The 20,834-nt window shown below is 40.8% G+C and overlaps 1 protein-coding gene across 17 annotated transcripts in view; it reads left to right on the forward strand.

Annotated features, from left to right (window-relative positions):
- The window catches only part of xpo6 (exportin 6), a 291,971-nt gene that overhangs the window by 232,331 nt on the left and 38,806 nt on the right, over positions 1-20,834 (forward strand). For 16 of the 17 annotated variants that reach the window (XM_069905286.1, XM_069905287.1, XM_069905285.1 and 13 more), the window contains 7 exons: positions 132-209; positions 3,440-3,890; positions 7,928-8,054; positions 9,045-9,154; positions 17,314-17,422; positions 18,170-18,262; positions 20,000-20,069. In XM_069905286.1, the coding sequence (XP_069761387.1) occupies positions 132-209; positions 3,440-3,890; positions 7,928-8,054; positions 9,045-9,154; positions 17,314-17,422; positions 18,170-18,262; positions 20,000-20,069 (1,038 nt within the window). The remainder of the gene's footprint in view (positions 1-131; positions 210-3,439; positions 3,891-7,927; positions 8,055-9,044; positions 9,155-17,313; positions 17,423-18,169; positions 18,263-19,999; positions 20,070-20,834) is intronic. The other variant, XM_069905295.1, reaches the window with a different exon arrangement.

The following is a 20,834-nucleotide window of genomic DNA, read 5'->3' on the forward strand; positions in this document are numbered from 1 at the left end:
TACTGTTGTAAGTTTCTGCATACTGTAGGACATCCCCTGAAGTTCAGGGATAAGATTTTGTTCTAGTTAATATTCATAAGTAAACTCTACATGCAAGGGTTAGAATTTCTCAATCATATTTTTCTTTGCAGGTATTTTAGAGACCATTTGGGATAAAAACAGTGTTACGGCTGCTACTCCACCTCCCTCCCCAACTTCAGGAAATAGTGGTAGGTTTTGCAATTGGTTGTCATGTTTGTCACTTAGATATGATCTGACTAGTCAGTCGAAGGTAATTCCCTCTAAGTATGCCCATTTTGCTGCCAAAGGTTTGTTCTGTTGTTGGGATGTTTCTGAGGGATGAGTGCATCTCTGTAAAATACTTGTTCTCCAATAACTAGGTATGTAGGAGCCAGATGGAGAGTAAAACACATCAGGTCGGAAGTTCAGGGAACTGAAACTGCATTGCCATAGTAATTGTGCTTTCCTCAAGACACTGTCTCAAAGAAACGGAGTCTTTCACACTAGAGATGCATGGGAGACTGCTGAAGCTGGAAATGGGAGCAACACACAATCTGCTGGGAGGAGCTCAGCAGGTCCAACAGCATCAGTGGGAATAGAAAGAATGGTTGATATTTTGGGCCAAAACCCTTCATCAAGACAAACATTGACCATTCTTTTTCTCCCACTGATGCTACTGGATCCACTGAGTTCCTCCAGCAGATTTTTTTTTACTCCTGAGTTTTTTTAATGCTTTTCTTTCTTAATAAAGTTGAATTTTGCTATTTTAAAACAAGACCGCTAACCAGGAGCACGATCTAAACCAAATAATCTGCAGGTGCATGACATTTGAAATCAGCCAACAATCCTCAAAATATTCAGCAAGTCAAGCAGAATCCGTGAAAGAAGAAATGGTTAACATTTCAGGCCGAAGACTTTTAGAACTGTAAAAATGAATGTTAAATTGCAGAGAAAGTGTTTGCAACAGAGTAGAGAAGATGTAAATAAAGATTAAGAAAATCATTGCTGAAACTGAGGGAGAGCATAGTAATTGCTGGAAATACTCAGCAGGGCAAAAGATTAAAATTGAGTTGACCCTAAGTAATGACCTTGCATCAGAATTGTCCTGTTCTGACACAAAGGCTGAGTATCTGAATTTTTATAAAGTCTGTATTGAACCTGGAAAGATGAGGGACTGTTTGTCAAACTTGCATTAGACTCTATTAGAGCACTGAGACCAAAGACAGGTCAGAGTGGTGCTGGGGACAGACAAGAGGAAGCTCAGTCACATATGGAGGGAACCAAGAGCTCTTCAGGTAGTGACCCAACCTGTGACTTGGTTCTCCAGAAAAGAGAAGGCAAATGGGGCATCAGTCAGTAAACAAAGTAGGAAAAAGTGCAAAGGAATGATTGTTTCATTTGAAGGAGTGTTTTGGTCATGATATGGTAGGAGGGTATGAAAAGGCAGGTATTGGATCTCCTGAGGTTGTATGGATTGCCACCATGAGAAGAGGAGTAGTGGTTGGTTTTTGCCATTCAAGGGCACCTTTCTCTCTGTGACTCCATGCTTCACTCTCCATCTCTATTTATTGGAAGACTAAACCGTGGAGTTACATTGAGAATGGTCCCTTCACTCCCTCCATTACACTATCATGTGCACTTTCATGCCATCATAGGACCCACACAGTCCTTCAGGGGAAACAGTAATGTACGTGAACTTGCAATTTACTTCCCAAATTTTGAGGCTGTGCCCCTAGTTCTTGTCTCACCTACTAATGGGAACAACATTCCTGCCTCTGTCTTAAATGTTTCTAAAATGTCTGCTCTCAATCTTCTGAATTCCAGAAAGTATAGTCCCAGGTGACTCTCTCTCCTCATAGGCTAATCCCCTCATCTCTGGAATCAACTAGTGAACCTCCTCAGCACCGCCTCCAAAGCCAGTAAATCCTTGCTCAAATGAGGAGACCAGAGCAGCGCACAGTACTCCAGGTGTGGCCTCGCCAGCATCCCTCTACCGATGAAGGCCAACATCCCATTTGTCTTCTTGATTTCCTGTTGCCTCTGCAAAACATCGTTTGACGATTCATACACAAGCACTCCCAAGTCCCCTAGACAACTGCATGCTGCAATCTTTCACAATTTAAACAATAATTTCATCTATTTTTTCTTCCAAAGTGGTTGACCTCGCATTTACCAACATTGTACTCCATCAGCCAGACGTTGCCAGCTCCCTCTAGACTCTTCAAATCACTACACACTTAATTTAGTGTTTTTTTGGCAAACTTGGACACTCCAGATTTGGTCCCAAATTATTAATGTATATCGTGAACAGACGTGGGCCAGCACCAACTCCTGAGGCACTCTGCTCTCCATTGCCAACTGGAGAAACACCCATTTATCCCAAATTTCTGTTTTCTGTTGGTTAACCAATCTTCTATTCATGCAAATTACATTCAACTTCCTATATCATTATCCTTTAGATATCTTAAATGGTACCTTATCAAATGCTTTCAGGAAATCCAAGAATACAACATTTCACCTGTTCCCCTGTTCTCGTTATATCCTTGAGAAATTCCATTTGAATAATATCCATTACTTCATAAAATGTGCTGGTCCATCATCATCAAAGTCCAGTGAATGCCAGGTTATCAGAGTTTTACTGTGGTCATTTAGCTGGTGAAGGATCCATTTGGTGTCCACTACTTTCCCATTATACTAGCAACTAAAATTATATACACAAATAAGGCAGATGCTCCTCGAAAGTTCTCAAATATAATCAAAAGATAAATAGCACTGAAATCAGTATCTGAAATATTAATTTTGCAAGGTTATTGGTTTCAAATGTTGGCTCTAGAATTCTTTATCCAATGTCACTGTGAGTATATTGTCATATTACAATTCTCAGAAGAATCAGTTAAACCTTTTGTTCTTTGGGAAAAATGAAGTGTGTAGATGTAATATCCACTCGATCATCTCCAGTCTGAATATCCAAAGGCCAAAATATCTCAAATCAGAATAGATTCTGTATTCTCAGAGTTGAATTGAGAGTCTTGGCCTAATCTTTTCCAACTACCATCATAGTGAATTTAAAGCATGTGTGCTTGAGTCTGTCAGGAACTTGAAGGAATCATTTGTTACTGGTAATGCAAACATATCTTTTAAATAACACTGACAAAGATCAGTGACTATATTTCAGATTTATCCATGATTCAAATGCAGCTGAGTTCCAAGTTATTTGAACTGGATGTTTTCTGTAGTATGGAGGAACATTCTTGCCAAATCTATAAACCAGTTGCTAGAATAGGAATGCTTATAAAGTTTCAAGATATTTGTGAAGTCATCCCAAGATCTGCACAACTTGTACCAAAGCTTAGCAACATTGGTATTTGCTTTTGTGCACTTCACTCTGCCTGTCAATAGCCTTGAGCTGTGCAAGACTAATGTTTTCTTTTCCTGTTAGGTGATTTGCTTAGCAGCCTATTGCAGGCTCCGCTAGCTGCCAAATTATTAAACCAGCCAATTCCAGTTTTGGATCCAGAGAGTGAGCACGTTTGTTCACTGGCTCTGGACTGCTTGACCCATCTCTTCAGCTGGATCCCGCTTTCCACCAGTATCACCCCGACTCTCCTCACCACTATCTTCCATTTTGCTCGTTTTGGCTGTGACACCCGTGCCAAGAAATTAGTTGCTGTGAATGGAAATGACCACAACAATATGATGCCAGAACGAGGCAAACTGGGTGTGTTGGCTATGTCCTGTATTAATGAACTCATGTCGAAGAACTGTGTTCCTGTGGAGTTTGAGGAATATCTGCTACGCATGTTCCAGCAGACATTCTATTTACTGCAGAAAATCACCAAAGAGAACAATGCACACTCCATAAAGAGTCGTCTAGAAGAGCTGGAAGAAAGGTAAGCTACGTCGTGATAAATATCTGCAAGCAGAAAACATACAGTGTTGTAAATTCCCGATAGATTGGATAACATTGGTGAAGAGAAACCACTTCAAAGTTTTGGGTCAATGACTTTGGGTCATTCGCCGGTTCTGATAAAAAAATTAGAAGTGTTGTCTTCTGTTTTCCTAGATGCTGCCTGTGCTAGGGGTTTAGAGCATGTTCTATGCAGATTTTTAGAGCAATCCATGCATATGTTCAGCACCCAAGGAATGGTGAGACCCTGGTGTGGCCTAACTTAGGTTAATGCACGATCTCATTGATCAAGTTGATCATTAGCTTCTGTTGTAGCTGGTCGTGATGGATCTAAGTGAAGTAGCCTTCCTATATTGGAAAGGTGATACATTGTTCTTTGCTGACTTTAATCTTGAAAAATTGCTCATTAACCTTGTAAACATGGCCTCCTGCAAACAACCCCCTTTTTTTTTCTTGGTTTTAATAGTTTGTCCTGCTATTGGTGCCTGCTGCTCTCCATTTGTGCTACATTCTACAAATGCAACAATGCCTCAGTCTAAAATCTTAAAGCTAGGAAAAAAAGTCCTTCAGTAGCCACTGCATCCCTTTTTGCAGACTTTTGGGATGAAACATAGAAAGAGAGAAAGCACTAAGGTTCAAAATAGTAAATCTGGGATTAAACAACATTGCATGCTGGACTGGAGGGTTGTAGTTATGTGGAGAGATTGTGTAGGCTGGAGTTTATTCCCAGTGGAGGCTGAGGCATGACCTTGGATGTTTATGAAATTGAAGGGCAAAGGTTGGTTAGATCTTTTTTGCAAGGCAGCCGAGTTGAACTAGAGGGCATTGGTTTAAGGCGAGAAGAAAAAATTTTTAAACAGATCTGAGAGGAAAGTTTTTTTTTCCCACACAGAATTGGAATGCCAGGAGCAGACACTATTAAAAGCAGGAGGTTCTGTTGCATCTGTACACCTGGTGAGGCTGCACTTGGAATACTACATACAGTCTGGTCTCCTTACTTGAGAAAGAATATACTGGCTTTGGGAGTGATTCAGAGGAGGTTCACCAGGTTGATTCCAGAGATGAGGGGAGATTAAGGCACCTAGGACCCTACTTGCTGGAATTCAGAAGAATGAGATGGGATCTGATAGAAGATTATAGAATTATGAAAGGGGTAGATAAGATAAAGCAAGGATTTTTTACTGCCAAGTTGAGATCACTCACAGTTAGAAAACCAACACCTTGTATTCCTTTTTGGTAGTCTTCTACTGGACATTATCAACATCCAATCTTCCAATTTCTGGTAACTACCCCCCTCGCTTTCCTTTATCCCTCTAGTCCCTTTCTTCCTCTCCCCTGCCCTTTCAACCTGTCTATTCAACCCATATCTTCTTTTCTCCAGCTCCCCATCTCCTTCCCTTTTTCCATGATCTACCATCCTCTGATTAATTAGAGTGCATTTTCCTTCACCCTCTGCCTCTTTCTCCTTGAAGCTAGCTGCTTACATTATTCCCATTTCTTCCCCCCTTGTCCTCCCTCTTTCCCCACCCACATATTCATCTATCATTTACCAGCTCATGCTCCTCCTCCTCCTCCCCTCACCTTTATATTCTGCCTTCTTTATATCTAGTTTAGATAAAGGGTTGACTGTTGCCTTCCTTGGATGCTGCCTGACCTGCTGAGTTCCATTAGCATTTTGTCTGTTCCTCCACTACCATCAGGGCCGTTTTTGTATCCAGTTGGTTGCCTCACTCTGGATCCTATGTGTTCTGACCTTCAGAGCCATCCAGGATCTTGTCAAAGACCTTGCTAAAGTTCATGCAAGCAATGCCTACCATCCTTCTTTTGTCGATCCTTCTCACAGGTTCGTGAGACACAACTTCCTACACACAAAGCCATACTATCACCAACCCTTGCCTTTTCAAATGCAGGAGCATCCTGTCTCTCAGACTTGTCTCCAACAGCTTTCCCACTATTGATGGATGTTTGGTTCACCGTCTGTGGTTTCCTCTTCCAAAAAGGATGAGGTGTTAAACCCTTCTCTCCGGTCATTTGGCATAGCCACATGGTGGGGAATGTTCTAAAGACAGTCAGTTGGATAGATATGGATTGATTAGAGAATACCAGCAGGGGTATGTTAAATTTTTAATGGAAGAGTTTCTTGATGAAATAACAAGTGGCTTGATGAGAGAAATGCAGTTTTTATTGCTGTGAATAATGTGCTGCGTAGTAAACTGCAACAAAATGAAAGGCTATGGAATAAAGGCATTGACCCAGTAATGGGAAAGCATGCAGGAAGAGATCATGGACTTGAAGAGTTGACTTGGTTTCTCCCTCCACAGATATTGCTTGACCTGCTGAGTATTTCCAGCAAACAATTTTCATTATCTTTAAGAAAGATTTTTAAGACTAAAGGAAGATGTTCACTATTCCCCAGTGATCAGTTGTTGGGCCATTGCTTTTCATAATGAATATGAATTTGTGCTCAAGTATATAGTGCAAAGTTTCAGGTCTGCAGATGACTCAAGACTTGGTGGTGTGGTAATAGGGTATAGGAAAATGTAGACTGGCTGGTGAAATGAATGGTAGGTGTGGTTTTATTCCTGATGTGGTGTTACGTTTGGGTAGGAAGAATGAGAAAAAGCAATATTAACCAGAGGGTGTAATTCTAAATGGACTAAGATCTGGGAATATCTGTGCATAGTTTATTGAAATGACAGGTCAGCTTGAGGAAGTGGTCAACTTCTGAACACTGTTTAGGGTCTGGAGTGCACTGGGGTTGTAGAGGAAGCAAATTCAATTATAAAGTTCAAAGAGGAACTGGATAAATATCTGAAAGGAAAAAGTTACAAATCTCTGGGCGAGCAAGATGAGTTTGTGTAGTCTTTGAATGGTCAGTTGCCCACCTTGCACTTGTACACTATCAGAATTTATTGTCATGAACATGCCACAAATTTTGTTATTTTGCAGGAAGTGTAAATAATGCTATAAATTACATATTTTTAAATTAGTACAAAAGAAAAGAAAGTGAGGTAGTGTCTGTGGTTCATTGTCCATTCAGAAATCTGGTGGTGGAAGAGAAGGTTGTGTTTTTATGCTGCTGGGTGTTTGTCTTCAGGTTCCTGACATCCTTCCTGATGGCAGCAATGAAAATAGGTAATGGCCTGGGTGATGAAGCCTTGAGGATAGATTGCAGATTTATTGTCAGAGGACATACACGTCATCACATACAACCCTGAGATTCTTTTCCTGCAGCAAAATTACCACTTATTTGCAGTGCAAAAAAAATGTACACATGTAAACAGATAAATAAATGAAAGCAAACTGTGCAATACAGAGAGGAAAATAAACAATAAAGTGCAAAAGTACGAGTCCTTAAGTAAGTCCCTGATTGAGTTTATTGTTGAGGAGTTTGATGGTGGAAGGGTAGCAGCTGTTCCTGAACCTGGTGGTGTGAGTCTTGTGGCACCTATACCCAGATATAAATTTCTCTATATAGAGGCTACTTTCTTAAGACACTTTCTCCTGTAGATGTCCTAATGGAGTGAAGATGGATGGATCATGATGGCACAGGCCAAGTTCACAACTCTCTGTAGTCTTTTCCTGTCCTGTACATTGGCACCTCCAGACCAGACAGTGATGCAATCATTTAGAATGCTCTCCACAGTATCTGTAGAAATTTGCAAGTGTCCTTGGTGAAATACCAAATCTCAAACTCCTCACGGTGTAGCTGCTGGCAGGCTGTCTTTGTGATGGCATTAACATGGAGCCCCCTGGATAGATCTTCAGATGTGGACTTCCAAGAATTTGGAGTTCTTAACCCTTTCCACTGCTGACTTGGTCCTCAATATTCCATTTTTACAGTTGAAATGAAGTTATTCTTCCCAAGGTTATAGTTTTAGGGCTATATTTACAATATAAATTACTACATGATTGGAAGTAACAACTTTAATAGCTCCCTCCAAAGCATGAATTGGAATAATGAAGTATTTGACTTTGTTTAGCACCTTGTTGAAGATATCTGATCATTTTTCCATGTAGCTACGTGGAAAAGTTCACCGACTTCCTACGCCTCTTTGTTAGCGTGCACCTGCGCAGGATCGAGTCCAACTCGCAGTTTCCAGTGGTGGAGTTCCTGGGCCTTCTCTTCAAGTACACTTTTCATCAGGTGAGACTGGTGTCAAGTTTGTTTAATGGGGCAGGTATTCTGTATACATGGTAGCTGTTAATGTATCAGTAATGTAACTAGTTTGTAGAGGCAACAAACACTCCTTGTTCTCATCTACCACCCCACCACATCCACATCCAACATATTATTCTCTTCAATTTTGTCACCTATAATGTGATCCCATCACCTGATACATCCTCTCCTCTCTGCCTTTCGTGGGGACCATGTGACTCCCTCATCCACTGATCCATTCCCACTAATTACGCCCTCGGTACCTCCACTTGTGACTGTAAGAAGTGCAACACTTGTGTCCACACCTCCTCTCTCACCACCATTTTGGGCCCCAAACACTCCTTCCAAGTTAAGTAACACCTAACTTGCGAATCTGCAGGGGTCGTCTACTGCATCTGGCCTTCTCTACATCGGGGAGACTGGTCGCAAACTGGGAGATCACTTCGCTGAGCACTTCTGCTCTCAATGGCAGGGATTACCCTGTAGCCAATTTCGATTCTGCAACCCACTCCTGCGCCAACATTTATGTCCATGGCCTCATGCAGTGCCAAACCAAGGCCACCTGTAAATTGGAGATGCAACATGTCTGGGCACTCTCCAACAGGGTGACATTAACATCATCTTCTCCAGTTTCCATTAGGCCCCCTCCCTGTCTCCCTGTTTTTCCCATACTTCTGTCTCCTTTCCTCCAGCTCTCTGCCCCTTCCTTCTCTATTCAGAGAGCTGTCCCCATCCTCTTATCGCATCTCATCTTTTTTTTTCTTGTGTGCCCTCCCCACACATATTACCTATGACCTTTTGCCTGTGTTCTTCCCCCTACCATCTCATTCATTCAGGCGCCTTTCTACTTTTTGCTCATACCTCAATGAAGGGCTCAGGCCCGAAATGTTGGTTATGTTCCTTTATCTTTGCTACATTAAAAAAACGCTGCCTGACTTGCTGAGTTACTCCAGCATTTATGCTGTTCTGTTTTTACAGCCCAGTCATGAGGGTTATTTCTCTTGCCTTGATATCTGGACAATATTCCTCGACTACCTAACCAGTAAAATCAAGAGTCGACTTGGCGATCGAGATGAGGTGTTGAACAGGTCAGCTGCTGCTTTCTAAGTACTCAATCTGTTTCTGCCATCTCTTGTGGTCTTTGGGTTAGGCAAAATGTTATTTCTAATAAATTGTGCAGCAGTTTTGTAAGATACGGCTGTGACCAGTGTTTAAGTACCTCCCTACCCTGCTGGCCCCTTTCTGAATGTTTTTGCTGTAGGAATACTCAAAGGTATCTTGATTTGTATTCATTAAATAGAAACTGATCCCAAGTGGGTTTTTTTATGTGACAGTTGGAGGGCGTCATACAATTATAATCCCAATGTGACTAGAATAGGAGCTGAGCATCTGAGAATCAGGCCATGGCTGTTGATTATTGTTTTTTGATTAATTTTATAAAACGATATTTCAATTTTTATCGCTAAATAGATAAAATGCTAATTAAGCGGTCCAATGAAAAATGCTTTGTATACAAAATCTTCAATGATGTGATTTGAAGTACCTATTTTAATCAAGTCCACCATGGTGTAGCCCCTCCTTGTCTCTAATTCAGCAATCCGTAGGTCTGTGTTCTTCTTATACTGTCTGTTTGTCCCTCCATAATTTCCTTTGCCTCACTATTGATGATTACATGATCCATTGTCAAATCAATTGAGTTCACTGTTAACCTTGTATGCTAATTTTTTTTATTGATTGAAATAATATAGGGGAAAAAGGCATTGATCCAGTCCAGAGATGATAGTCTTGTTCTCCCCCAACTGTAAATGTCAATGACTGACCTGAAGATAAGCAGGGGAAACGCAAAGAGTTTAAGTATACACTGCAGGAAAGTGGCACTCAGGTTAAAAACAGCTATGATTTTATTGAATGGCAGTGCAGGAAAAAGAGGACCTAGCCTTATAATACACGTTTTCCCACAGTATGTTTACAGCACTGTTTTTATTTCAAATTTCTGCGACGTTGTATTTTCTATTAACACTTCAATAATAATTAGAGCATAAAATGACTTCAGAATGAACCTGTTTTGCAGCAGTATTACAGATGCAAAATTGCAATAAATTACATTTTTAATAAATAAATGCAAAGAGAAATGTAAGTGAGGTGGTGTCTGTGGTTCATTGTCCATTCAGAAAGCTGTTTCTGCACCGTTGGGTGTTCGTCTTCAGATTCTGCTACCTCCTTCCTGATGGTACCAGTGAGAAAAGGGCATGATCTGGATGGTGAGGCTCCTGGAGGATAGAGGCTGTTTTCTTGAGACCCACCTCTTATAGATGTCCTCAATGTAGTGGAGACTAATGCCCATGATGGTGCTGGCTGAGTTAACAACTCTGTAGCCTTCACCTGTCCTGTGTATTGGCTCCTCCATATCAGATGGTGATGCAACAGTCAGAATTCTCTTCATGGTACCAAATCTCAAGCTTCTCACGAAGTAGAGCCAGTGGCAAGCCTTCTTTGTGATTTCATCAACATGGAGGCCGGATAGCTCTGCAGAGATGTTGACATCCAGGAATTTGAAGTTCTTAACCCTTTTTGCAGCTGACCCCTCGATAAGATCTGTTTCGTTTTCTCTTGATTTGACCCTAATTCCAGTTAGATTCTGAGGCAGATAGTGAAATGGCATTTTCTAAAAAAAAAATTGCCTTGGAAAAGAGAGGTGAGCGTTCCATACTGAAGTATGTTATTGACATTGAAGAACCAAGACATGAGGCTTGGGAAATAGAAACGAGAGGTTATTGTCCTATACATGCAATGTATAGATGCACCAAAATTCTTACTGTACCTTCTGCTTGGAGGTAGCAGTGAGAAAAGATTATGACTTGGGTGAAGGGAGTCCTTTATGATTTTGGCTTCCTTCTTGAGAGAGCATCTCACACATATGTCTTCAATGGTCAAAGCCCATGATGAGCTTGGTGAGGTTTGCCATTTTCTGCACCCTTCTGGCACTCGAGTTACTAAACCAGGCCATGATGCAACCAGTCAGCATGCCTCCCTCAGTACACCTGTAGAAGTTTAATGGAGTATTCAGTGACATGGCATATCTCCTCAGAGTTCTTAAAATGTACAGATTTTAGACTCGTTGAGTCACACAGCACACAAGAAGGCCCTTTGGACTAACTCATCGATGGTGACAGAGATGCTTTCTACTCTGATAACATTTTCCTGCAATTGGCCCACAACTCTCTTCCTTTTCTATCCACATACATGTTGATTATAAACTTCATGATCTATCTGGGAAAATCCAGCAAATGTATAAAGTTTGACTATATAGTAGAATGTAGATAGCATCTTGTCAATTAGAAATTGTGCTCAGGTCAGAGCACATTGTGCTCAGCTTGCCACACTTCAGGCTCCAGAGACGCTGCAGCCTCCTGACACTTTGCTACAATCTGTCTTCAGAAACCAAAGCAGGTGATTCCTGAAAATAACCCATCAGGTGAGCTTGGAGGGCTATTGGTTGACAGTGATGGAGGGCAGAGAAACACAAGATGAAGTGGTATAAAAACAGTCAACTTGCAACTGGATCTCAGATTTGTGGACAACGGGCCCTCAGTCAGGTCTTGTGTCACAGAAATTCCTGACTGTTTAAAAAAAGTTTTTTAAAATGAATGTCAAGCCAAATCTTTCATTTACTGTTCAATATAGTAGAAGTCCTAAAAATCCAGACTGGTCAGGGATTGTGTCAGTCTGGATTTTCCAGATTCTCAGGCAGTACTTTAAAAATTCAAATTTAAGGAGGAATAAAGAAGAGATGAACAGGTAAATTTTGATGGTTTATTCATTAGCCAATTACAGCAGTTTTAAAGAAAAAGAAAGCACAAAAAAGTGAGTGTGGAATGCTTGAAATTATATTTAAAAGTGAACATTGTAAAAGAAAAGTACAGTGTACAGATTAATTTATTTCTGATGATTCCCTGTATTAAGTGTGTGGCACCTGTGGCACTTATGCATGAACACACAAAAGCCCGCTAAATTTTTAAAGTTCGATCGTTTTCAAAAAGTCCAGATTCTCAGGTGGTGTGGATTTCTGGCATTTGCAAGACCATTTTCAACTCTCAATCTTTTTGTTCAAAACTGCAGAGATCGAATGTGGAGAAAGTTCTTTCATATCTTCAGAGCAACTCAAAAAGACCAAGTCTGGAGATTTAAACATTCAATATGGCCCCACACGACCTCTTGGCATTTTCCCCACACGACCTCTTGGCATTTGTCTCCATTTTCCGCCAACCATTGCAACCTATGCTTCTGTTTGACCAAGTTATTTTCCCATTAGTTTAATTAATGATACATTGTGGTCCATTAAGATTCACAAGAGTATGTTGCTCAAATCTGACCTCTTTGCTAGATCTTTTATAATTAAAACGATATCAGACTCTTGAGTGAGTTTCATTGAGAATGACTTCAGATTTAGTTGGATTTCAGGCATTTAGGGGGATTTTCACTGGACGCCACTATGAGTTGGTGCCAAATAGTTTTTAAGATTTTGTAAACAGAGGGTCCCTCCCATTCAGAAGCTGCATTGTGACTCGAGCTCTAGATTTTATTATCTTTTCCTTTTCTACCTGATGTACCCACATATTTCAATTTTTTTAATTTTTTTATTTTTTTTTAATCTAATACACATGCACAATTGTGATTCTTCATTGATGGAAATCTTCTTTTCAGTTATGGATCCATATTCAGTGAGTATTCAGTGGATTGATGATGGGATGTAATGGCCAGCCCATTAAAACCGTAAGAACAAAAACAACAAGAAAAGGATAGCCCATATTAAAAGTCTCTGCTGCCTCTGTCTCCATTTGTCTCAAACCTTATCTGGAATGTTTCACGAAGCACATATTACCACATTCATTTTTATATAGAAGTATTATTAAAAAAAATTTTACTTCCCCCAAATTTGAATTTGTTTCTGGACTTGCTTCCCCAAGGTGGGAATGTCATGGAGTTTACTGTGTTCAGAAGCAGAAGTTCTAAGCTAAGGATTCTGTCATAGAATGCATTATTAGTCAGGATGGCAATTAACCTCTTGTTTTTTTTAATGTTCGAGCTTGTTTGACAATGTAAAACACTGTAATGTAGTATTTCAATCTGTTTCATTTTGAGTGCATAAATGATACAAACACTTGACAATTTTTTTTTACAGAATTCCAAATGTTTTTCTGATTTTTAAGGGGTCTGGCCAACTCGAGCAAAAGCATTATTTATCATATATCCCAGGCCCCTAATCATAGTGTCATTTGTTAGCGAATTTCAGAGGACAATTAATGCACCATGTTTCTTGGCCTGGCCTGGGATTGTGTATAGTGTAGGTTGCACCAGTTAAAGTGCAGATTTCCTTCTCTGGGGGACAAGTATGAAATTTAGATAATCACTCTTGAATTGATTATTTTTGAATTTCCAAGCTGCTGAAAACTTCCAAATTCAGAATCAGTTTTATTGTCATGAACAGGTGTCATGAAATTTGTTTTCCAGCAGCAGAATTGTGCAGAACAAGGTGGAAAATTACAATTCCATAAATACAAGATTTAAAAAAAAAATAACTAATGCAAAAAAGGAGGTAGTATCCGTAGATTCGTTGTCTATTCAGAAGCCTGATGACGGAGGGGAAGAAGCTGTTTTTGTAATGTCGAATGTCTTCAGGCTCCTGTCCCTCCTTGATGGTAGCTCTGAAAAAGGGCATGGCCTAGGTGGTGAGGGTCCTTTCAAGTGGCCTTAATGGAGTGAAGACTAATGTTTGTGATGGCGCTGGCTGAGTTTACAATCCTCTTTAGCCTGTCCTTTCCTGTGCATTGGCTCCTCCATATCAGACAGTGATGCAACCAGTCAGAATGCTCTCCATTATACAGCTGTAGAAATTTGTGAGAATTCTTTGATGACATACCAACTCTCCTCAAACTCCGAACAAAATATAGCCACTGGCATGCCTTCTTCATGATTACATCGATGTGATAGTCCCGGGATAGATCTTCAGAGATGTTGACACAGGAGTTTGTAAGTGCGAAAAAGATATTCAAGGAGAAGCTTGTCCATTTTCTGTCTAGAAGGTGAAAGAAATAGAAAATGGAGGAGATGCATTTGTAGTCCTGTTAATTGAGGAAATGGGGAAGCCGTCCTTAAAGAAAAAGGAAGATCTTTTGGAGGCACCAGTGTCAACAGAAGAGATCTCTAGAGAAGCCCAGAAACTGACCTAGAGCCTTTACAGGAAGAAGGCTAGAAAGAGTTGTCATGGGTATTGCTGTTGGAGTCTGCGGACATATTGAGCATTTGTGATGAGCTGAGATGGAGATACAGATCAGTCCTGGCAAATCTTGGACACGTAGCTTTTATCAAATTGCTCCAGTTTAGCGTGATTGTGGCATAATTATAGAAGCCCAAAGTGACACCCCAATATAGAAAGAAACTTTTTAAAAAATACTGCTGTCACACACAATGCCTGACAAAAATAGATACAAGTCATTTCTGCAAAAGACCACAGCTTGACTTCTCTGCAAAATGACTTGTTCTCATTTGTGTGAACCTGAAAATTGTGCTTCCTAGAATGTTGGGGAAAGTGAAGTCCAGAGCGGGTGATTTGCACTCTGTGCCTTAGTTGAATTGCCAGTGGATTTCAAGTTGTTATGAGTAAGAAATGCCTTGCCAACACTTCTTCTTGCAGCTATTATTCCACTAACTGGATAGTTGTTGCTTTGTGGGTCACTTTCAGCTAGCATCTTGCATCTGCTTGTCAGTCTCTCTGGGAGGGCTCCACGGAACCAGATAGTGCACGTTTCCCACTGACTGACTTGTCAAACAAGTTTGAGGTACGCACCAAGCTCAAACCTGTATCTCCTGAGCACTGACTTCACATTCAGCATCAAAAACATGTTTCATTTGTAAACCATGACAATTTGTTTTGAGAAAAAATTAATAATGGTGCAATTGTTATAAAAATGGATTCCTTGGAAATTGTTTGTTTTGCCTCTGTGGTCTAACACTCTCCCAAATATTTTCTCCCCTGTAATCTTCACTTCCTGTCTTGTAAACTGGAAAAATATTCAGTCGCTCTTCACTACAGGGTTTCAGTTGTATTGTTGAGGAAAAGGAACTTTCAGGGATCAAGGAGGATCTTTTTTACCTCAGTAAAATGATCAAAAAACAGGAGCACATAGAGATTAGAGGAGAGAGCCTTCAAATTTCTAACTACCTGAAGGAGGCAACACTCTTCCAGATAAATATAAACTAAAATTGAGACTTTATCATTGGTTCTAATGGTACTTTCCTCTATTCATCAGAATCCGTAGGCTTCTGATTTGTGCCTCGTTCTGAGTTTTATGAGCTTTCCCTGTTCCACCTCAGTGACTACTCTCAGTTGCACATTGTGCTGCTAAACTGTTCAGCCACACACCCTTGGAATTGCAGTAAACGTGACATGCAAGGAGGCATCCAGGCTACAGACTAGACTTGTCAAGTGCTCATCCAAGTCCTGAACTTGCTGAGTTCTGCCTCCACTATCCCTTCAGGCAGAGGGTCAGAAGCCACTGCCCTCTGATACACAATGCTCTTGCGATTGCTTTACTAAAATCTATGCTCTCTATTTTTGGATCTATCTGCCAAGGGTAATATTCACTCAAGCTTGGACTTTTAATTTTATACACCTCAATTCTCTCTATAGCCTCCTCTGTTCTAAAGAAAACCCATCCTGTCTCCCAAAGGCTAGTCTTTCCCAGTCTTGAGTAAAAACACAATGCTGGAGAAACTCAGCAAGTCAAATAGTGTTCTTAATATAGCAAAGATAAAAATACATAACTGACATTTCAGTTGAGCCCTTCATCAAGGTGTGAAAAAATGTTGGCAGGTGACTGAACAAAAGAGTTAGGAGGAAGTATGGTTGCAAAGGCAGCGGGTGATAGGTGGAGAAAGGAGGGAGGGGGACACAACTTTAATCTGCAAGCTGAATCTCTCTTTTGGTTCTCCCTGCACTCAATGCTGAGCATAATATTATAGATTCTAATGCTGCTGTTTACTGCAATTGTATTGAGTCATTCAGCTTGAAAACAGACCATTCAGCCCACAACGTCACACTGACCTTGGTAACCCTTCTCAAAAATGGCAACCAGATTTTCAGTCATCAGGTATCTTTCTTGTCACCAGCAAAGATTTTTAGAATCAGAGCCCTAGCAATCTCTTCCATCACCTCTCATACCAGCTTGGGATAAAACTCATCTGGCCTCAATGTTTATCCACCTTCAAGTACATTAATGCTCTATACTGCCTCTTTATTTATGGAGACTTGCATTGGAATTTCACCTTCAGTTTCACTGAATTCTCCAACTACAGTCTGCTTCTTTTGTAATATTGAAAAATATTCCTAAAACTAGAACCCATTTTCACTCTTTTTTTCTCCCCCAGAACATAGCTGCCATAACACCTAAACTCGTTTATCTATTACTCACAGGCCATTTAGCCAATTGGTTCATGCGGATCTATTTCCCTGGACACATTTCATCATTCTCTCTTACTCCCTTTGATTTTTTTTTAAACCACTTACCAACATTAAGGAATATTTACAGTAGCCAGTTAACTCCCAAACCCGTCTTTGAGATGAGGGAGGAAAATAGCACACCTGGAGGTAACCCACACAAGGGACAACTTAGTAACTCCACACAGACAAGACCTTAGTTCAGGTCTGTGGAGTAATGGGACAGAGTACCTACAGCTATGTCACTATGCTGACTGGTGATTGAGGTTTTTAAGTGGGCCAAATACTTTATTCCCTCTTATGACTGCATGCAACTAATTCTTGTGAGACCCCAAATATTGCCTGCTCATTCTGCAGATAATTGAGCCCAGTATTCGTGTTTACTAGACAAATGTCCCACAAGTAGTTGGAGTGCAGACCAGAAGAAGAATAAACCAGATATGGGCCTAAGTTCTCTGGTCTGGCCAGAGTGTCCTACCTCAAGATTTGATCTGACATCTCGGAAACCAGCTGTTCTGCAGCCAATAATGAATATTGCCCAGATAAAATGGCTGAGGACAAGTAGTGAACCTACTACTGGAGACCACAGTATGACTGGAACAGAATGTTGTTGCACAATGAGTAAGCAGGATTAGTGAAAGCTAAACTTGGCCTGTAGTGATGAGCAGCAGCCAAGTTTCCTGCCCTAATGTATTGTGTCCCAAAGTTAATTGCCTTGCGACTGTCACTGTGTCCTGCTCTTCCTCACAGGTACAAAGGTGCATTGGTTATGTTACTGACTGAGGTTTTACATCGTGTACAGTTCCGCTATAATCAAGCCCAGCTGGAAGAACTTGATGATGAGACATTGGATGATGACGTAAGTGCACTGGGGTAGTGAGTTGGTACTAAATTAGGTGAGTTTGGCATGCAGCGGTGCTGGCAAAGGAGGTCTGAAGGGCAGGCGTGAGCTTGGGCTTTGTGAAGCAAGGCCTCATCAGTCTACAGTGGGATTGTATTTAGCTGTGTTGCCTCTTGCTGCTCCAGTTTTTGAGGTTCTTTTGTTGACAGCATCCCTTGAGCACTCGTTTTCCAGGCACTGGTGGCTGTGCTCTCATGTTGGAGCCTGCTGGGTTAGCAACTGAAAGGAGTGGCAACAGGTTCACATTCCAAGATGTTTCTGATACCTTTGAAGGTAATAAAGATGAGCCCTGAAGACTAGCAATGTTGATCTGGCATTGCAGGGCTGGTGATTCCTGATATTCCAGTGATCCCTTCACTTATTGTCTGTAAGATCATTTTGGCTAGCAAGCAGTTTTGCTTTAATTCTGAAGTCAGTGAACTGTTAAGAAAGATCTGCGTGATAACTTTGTCTTCCATTATCATTCTTAATTGTACCCACCAAAAGGACCTACAGCTAGATAAAGCAGTAAGCTTGTTTAGTAAAATTATACAGATCCCAGAGAGTCCAATAGTGCTTTACAGTTAATAAATTCTACTTTTAATGTAGTCACTGTTGCAGGGATCAGAAAGCCAGTTTGCATACTCGTAAGCTCCTACAAGTGTGTCAAGACTTTCCCCACAAGTGTGACGATGTTTCCGCAGCTTTCCTTTTCTCTCCTTGCAGCAACAGACTGAATGGCAGCGTTATCTGCGGCAGAGCTTAGAGGTGGTGGCCAAAGTGATGGAGCTTCTTCCTTCTCATGCGTTTTCTACAATCGTGAGTAGCATTTAGTCGACTGCTTTCAGTCCAGATCACAGTGACCCCCCCCACACACACACAATGTTACCCAAGTTTGCGATCTGTACCCCCTGCACTAGCTGGACAGAGTAACCCCAGCTCCTTCCAACCACCAGCTGGCCCCACCCAGCAGAAAGTAAAGTGGAACAGAAGTGAACTGATTGGTTCTTAGAACATGGTCTGCCACTCAGTAAGACCTGCACTTTCCTGCTCTTTTTCATAATACAGGGCATCACTCATTGCTGGGTATGTCTTGGTCACACACACTTAGATTCTTCCTGGTTATTTGCTGCAGCAGATACCAACCATTTGTGTTTCATGCACAAGAACTCCCTAATCCCGTTATACTGTAGCATTTTGTAGTTTCACTCTATTTAAATAATGTTTGATTTTCATTCTTCCTTTCCAAAGTGAATAACCTCCTATTTTCCCCCATCTGCCAAACTTCTTGCTCATTAACTCAACCTCTCTGTATATCATCATCCCAACTTCTGCTCTCAGGTTCCTAACTCATCAGGATATTTGGCAACTGTGTACTTGGTCTCCTAAGTAATCATGTGTAGATTTGAAGTGGTTGAGGCCTCATCAATGATTTTGTGCCACCCTATTAGCATTCAATTTCACACCTGAAAATGATCACTTGATCCCAACTGTATTTCCTCCTTTTATTTTGTTACTTAGTCATTCCTGTCTGTGTAAATATGTTATCCCAATCCCGTCAGCTGATACACCAGGCTAATTCCTGGGGAGAGAGGAGTGCCTTATCAAGAGAAATTTAGCAGATTGGTTTTTACATAATTTGGAGTTTACGAGAAAGAGGAGGAATCTTGAAGCAGAAGATCGTGAGAAGGGAGAATTTGAATGGATGCTGTGGTGATGGAGTCATTGAAATGTCCAAAGTTGAGATAGATGATTGATGAATCAGGGTCCCCAGCTAACCTTAGTCTCTCCCTGTCCTACCCATCCCCCTCTCTCAACTTCCCCGCAGCTGTTCAAGCTTCTTTGTCTCATCTTCCATTCTTCCAGTGGGTCTCCGATCTCTAAAATCTTTTTTCTTCCCAACTTCCATCTTTATCTACTGAACATTTCCAGCATCTCTGTTTTTGCTTGGATTTCTACCATGTGCAGTACTTTGGATGTTGAAGGAATTGGGGAGCTATGGGGTTCTAGCACGGGGAGAAGTTGGTCATTCAGCTATGGTCAAATTATAAGGTTGGACCAGTGGACTTTCATGCTTTCTGGAAATCTCAATTTGCAACATCTACTGGTTCCCCTTCATCCACTCTATTTGTTACTTCCTCAAAAGATCCCAACAAATTTATCAAATATAGTTTCTTAAAACCATTTCTGCTTGATTACCTTAATTTATCTAAATATTCTGCATTACATCAGAGGTTTACCCAGCATTTTCCCATGACGCATAATAGGCAAATCCTTCGTCTCTCCCCTTAATTAGTGGTGTTATACTTTAAAGTTTTCCAATCCTCTGGACCTGTTCAGATTGTGGAAAATATACAACCAAAGCAAGTTGTTATCACTAATCACTGTTTGTGCTGCCAGGCAGATTAATTGTATTTCCTGTTTTATCCAAGTGAGTCAATTTCAGGGAGCTGAACAGCCCTTGACTAACCACTATGCAATAATTAGCATTAAAATTCTTCAATGATTGTTCCTTTGAGAGTTATTTTCATTGCCTCTTTGTTTTTCTGTCCCTAGTTTCCTATCTTGCAGGATAACCTTGAAGTGTACCTGGGTTTGCAGCAGTTTGTTGTAACCTCTGGACAAGGTAAGTGGTGGACTCCTATTAACATGCAATTCCATTGATGGCAGTTGTAAGAAACATTTGTCTTTACAAATATATGGAAATGTCAACCTTGTAGTTACTGAAACAATAAAATGTGTGTGTTGAAAACAGTTGACATTTAAAAAGTGAATTTAAATCTGTCATGATTTGAGCAAGTGAATATAATGGGAGGATTAATTATTACACGCTAACCTGGTGTTGGGGCATGTGAATTTTGCAGACCTGTGGCGGCTTTGCTGATTGGGAGTAATAGATGCACTCCACACACAATGATGCAGAGGAGTTGGTCGTATGCTGGACAGCAGAGAAACGCCCCCTCTCTGCATTAATCCCACTTACTGCATTTGCACCTCTATCCCATCCCTCTCCAAGTACTTGTCCAAATGCCTTTTAACATTGTACTTGTATCTGCCTCCTTCATCTAAAACAGGGATTTTCAAACTGCCCCCTTAAACTCACATTCCACCTTAAGCAATCCCTATTCCACTGTTTTAATTGTACCTAATTGACTCGTCATATGCACGGTTTCTTCACTCCAAAGGAAATGGGCCAATGACAGTTTTTCTCAAGCAAATATTTCAATAACATTTGGGCCTAGAGCTGTGTTTCTCAACCATCTCTTTCCACTCATATTCCACCTTAAGCAATCCTTTACCAATCGCAGAGCATAGGGATTGCTTAAGGTGGAATGTGAGTTTTGGGGGACAGTTTTGAAAACCACTGCTCGAGAAGCTTGTTCCATACTTC

Source organism: Narcine bancroftii, chromosome 12, assembly GCF_036971445.1.
Source record: "Narcine bancroftii isolate sNarBan1 chromosome 12, sNarBan1.hap1, whole genome shotgun sequence".
Lineage (NCBI taxonomy): Eukaryota > Metazoa > Chordata > Chondrichthyes > Torpediniformes > Narcinidae > Narcine > Narcine bancroftii.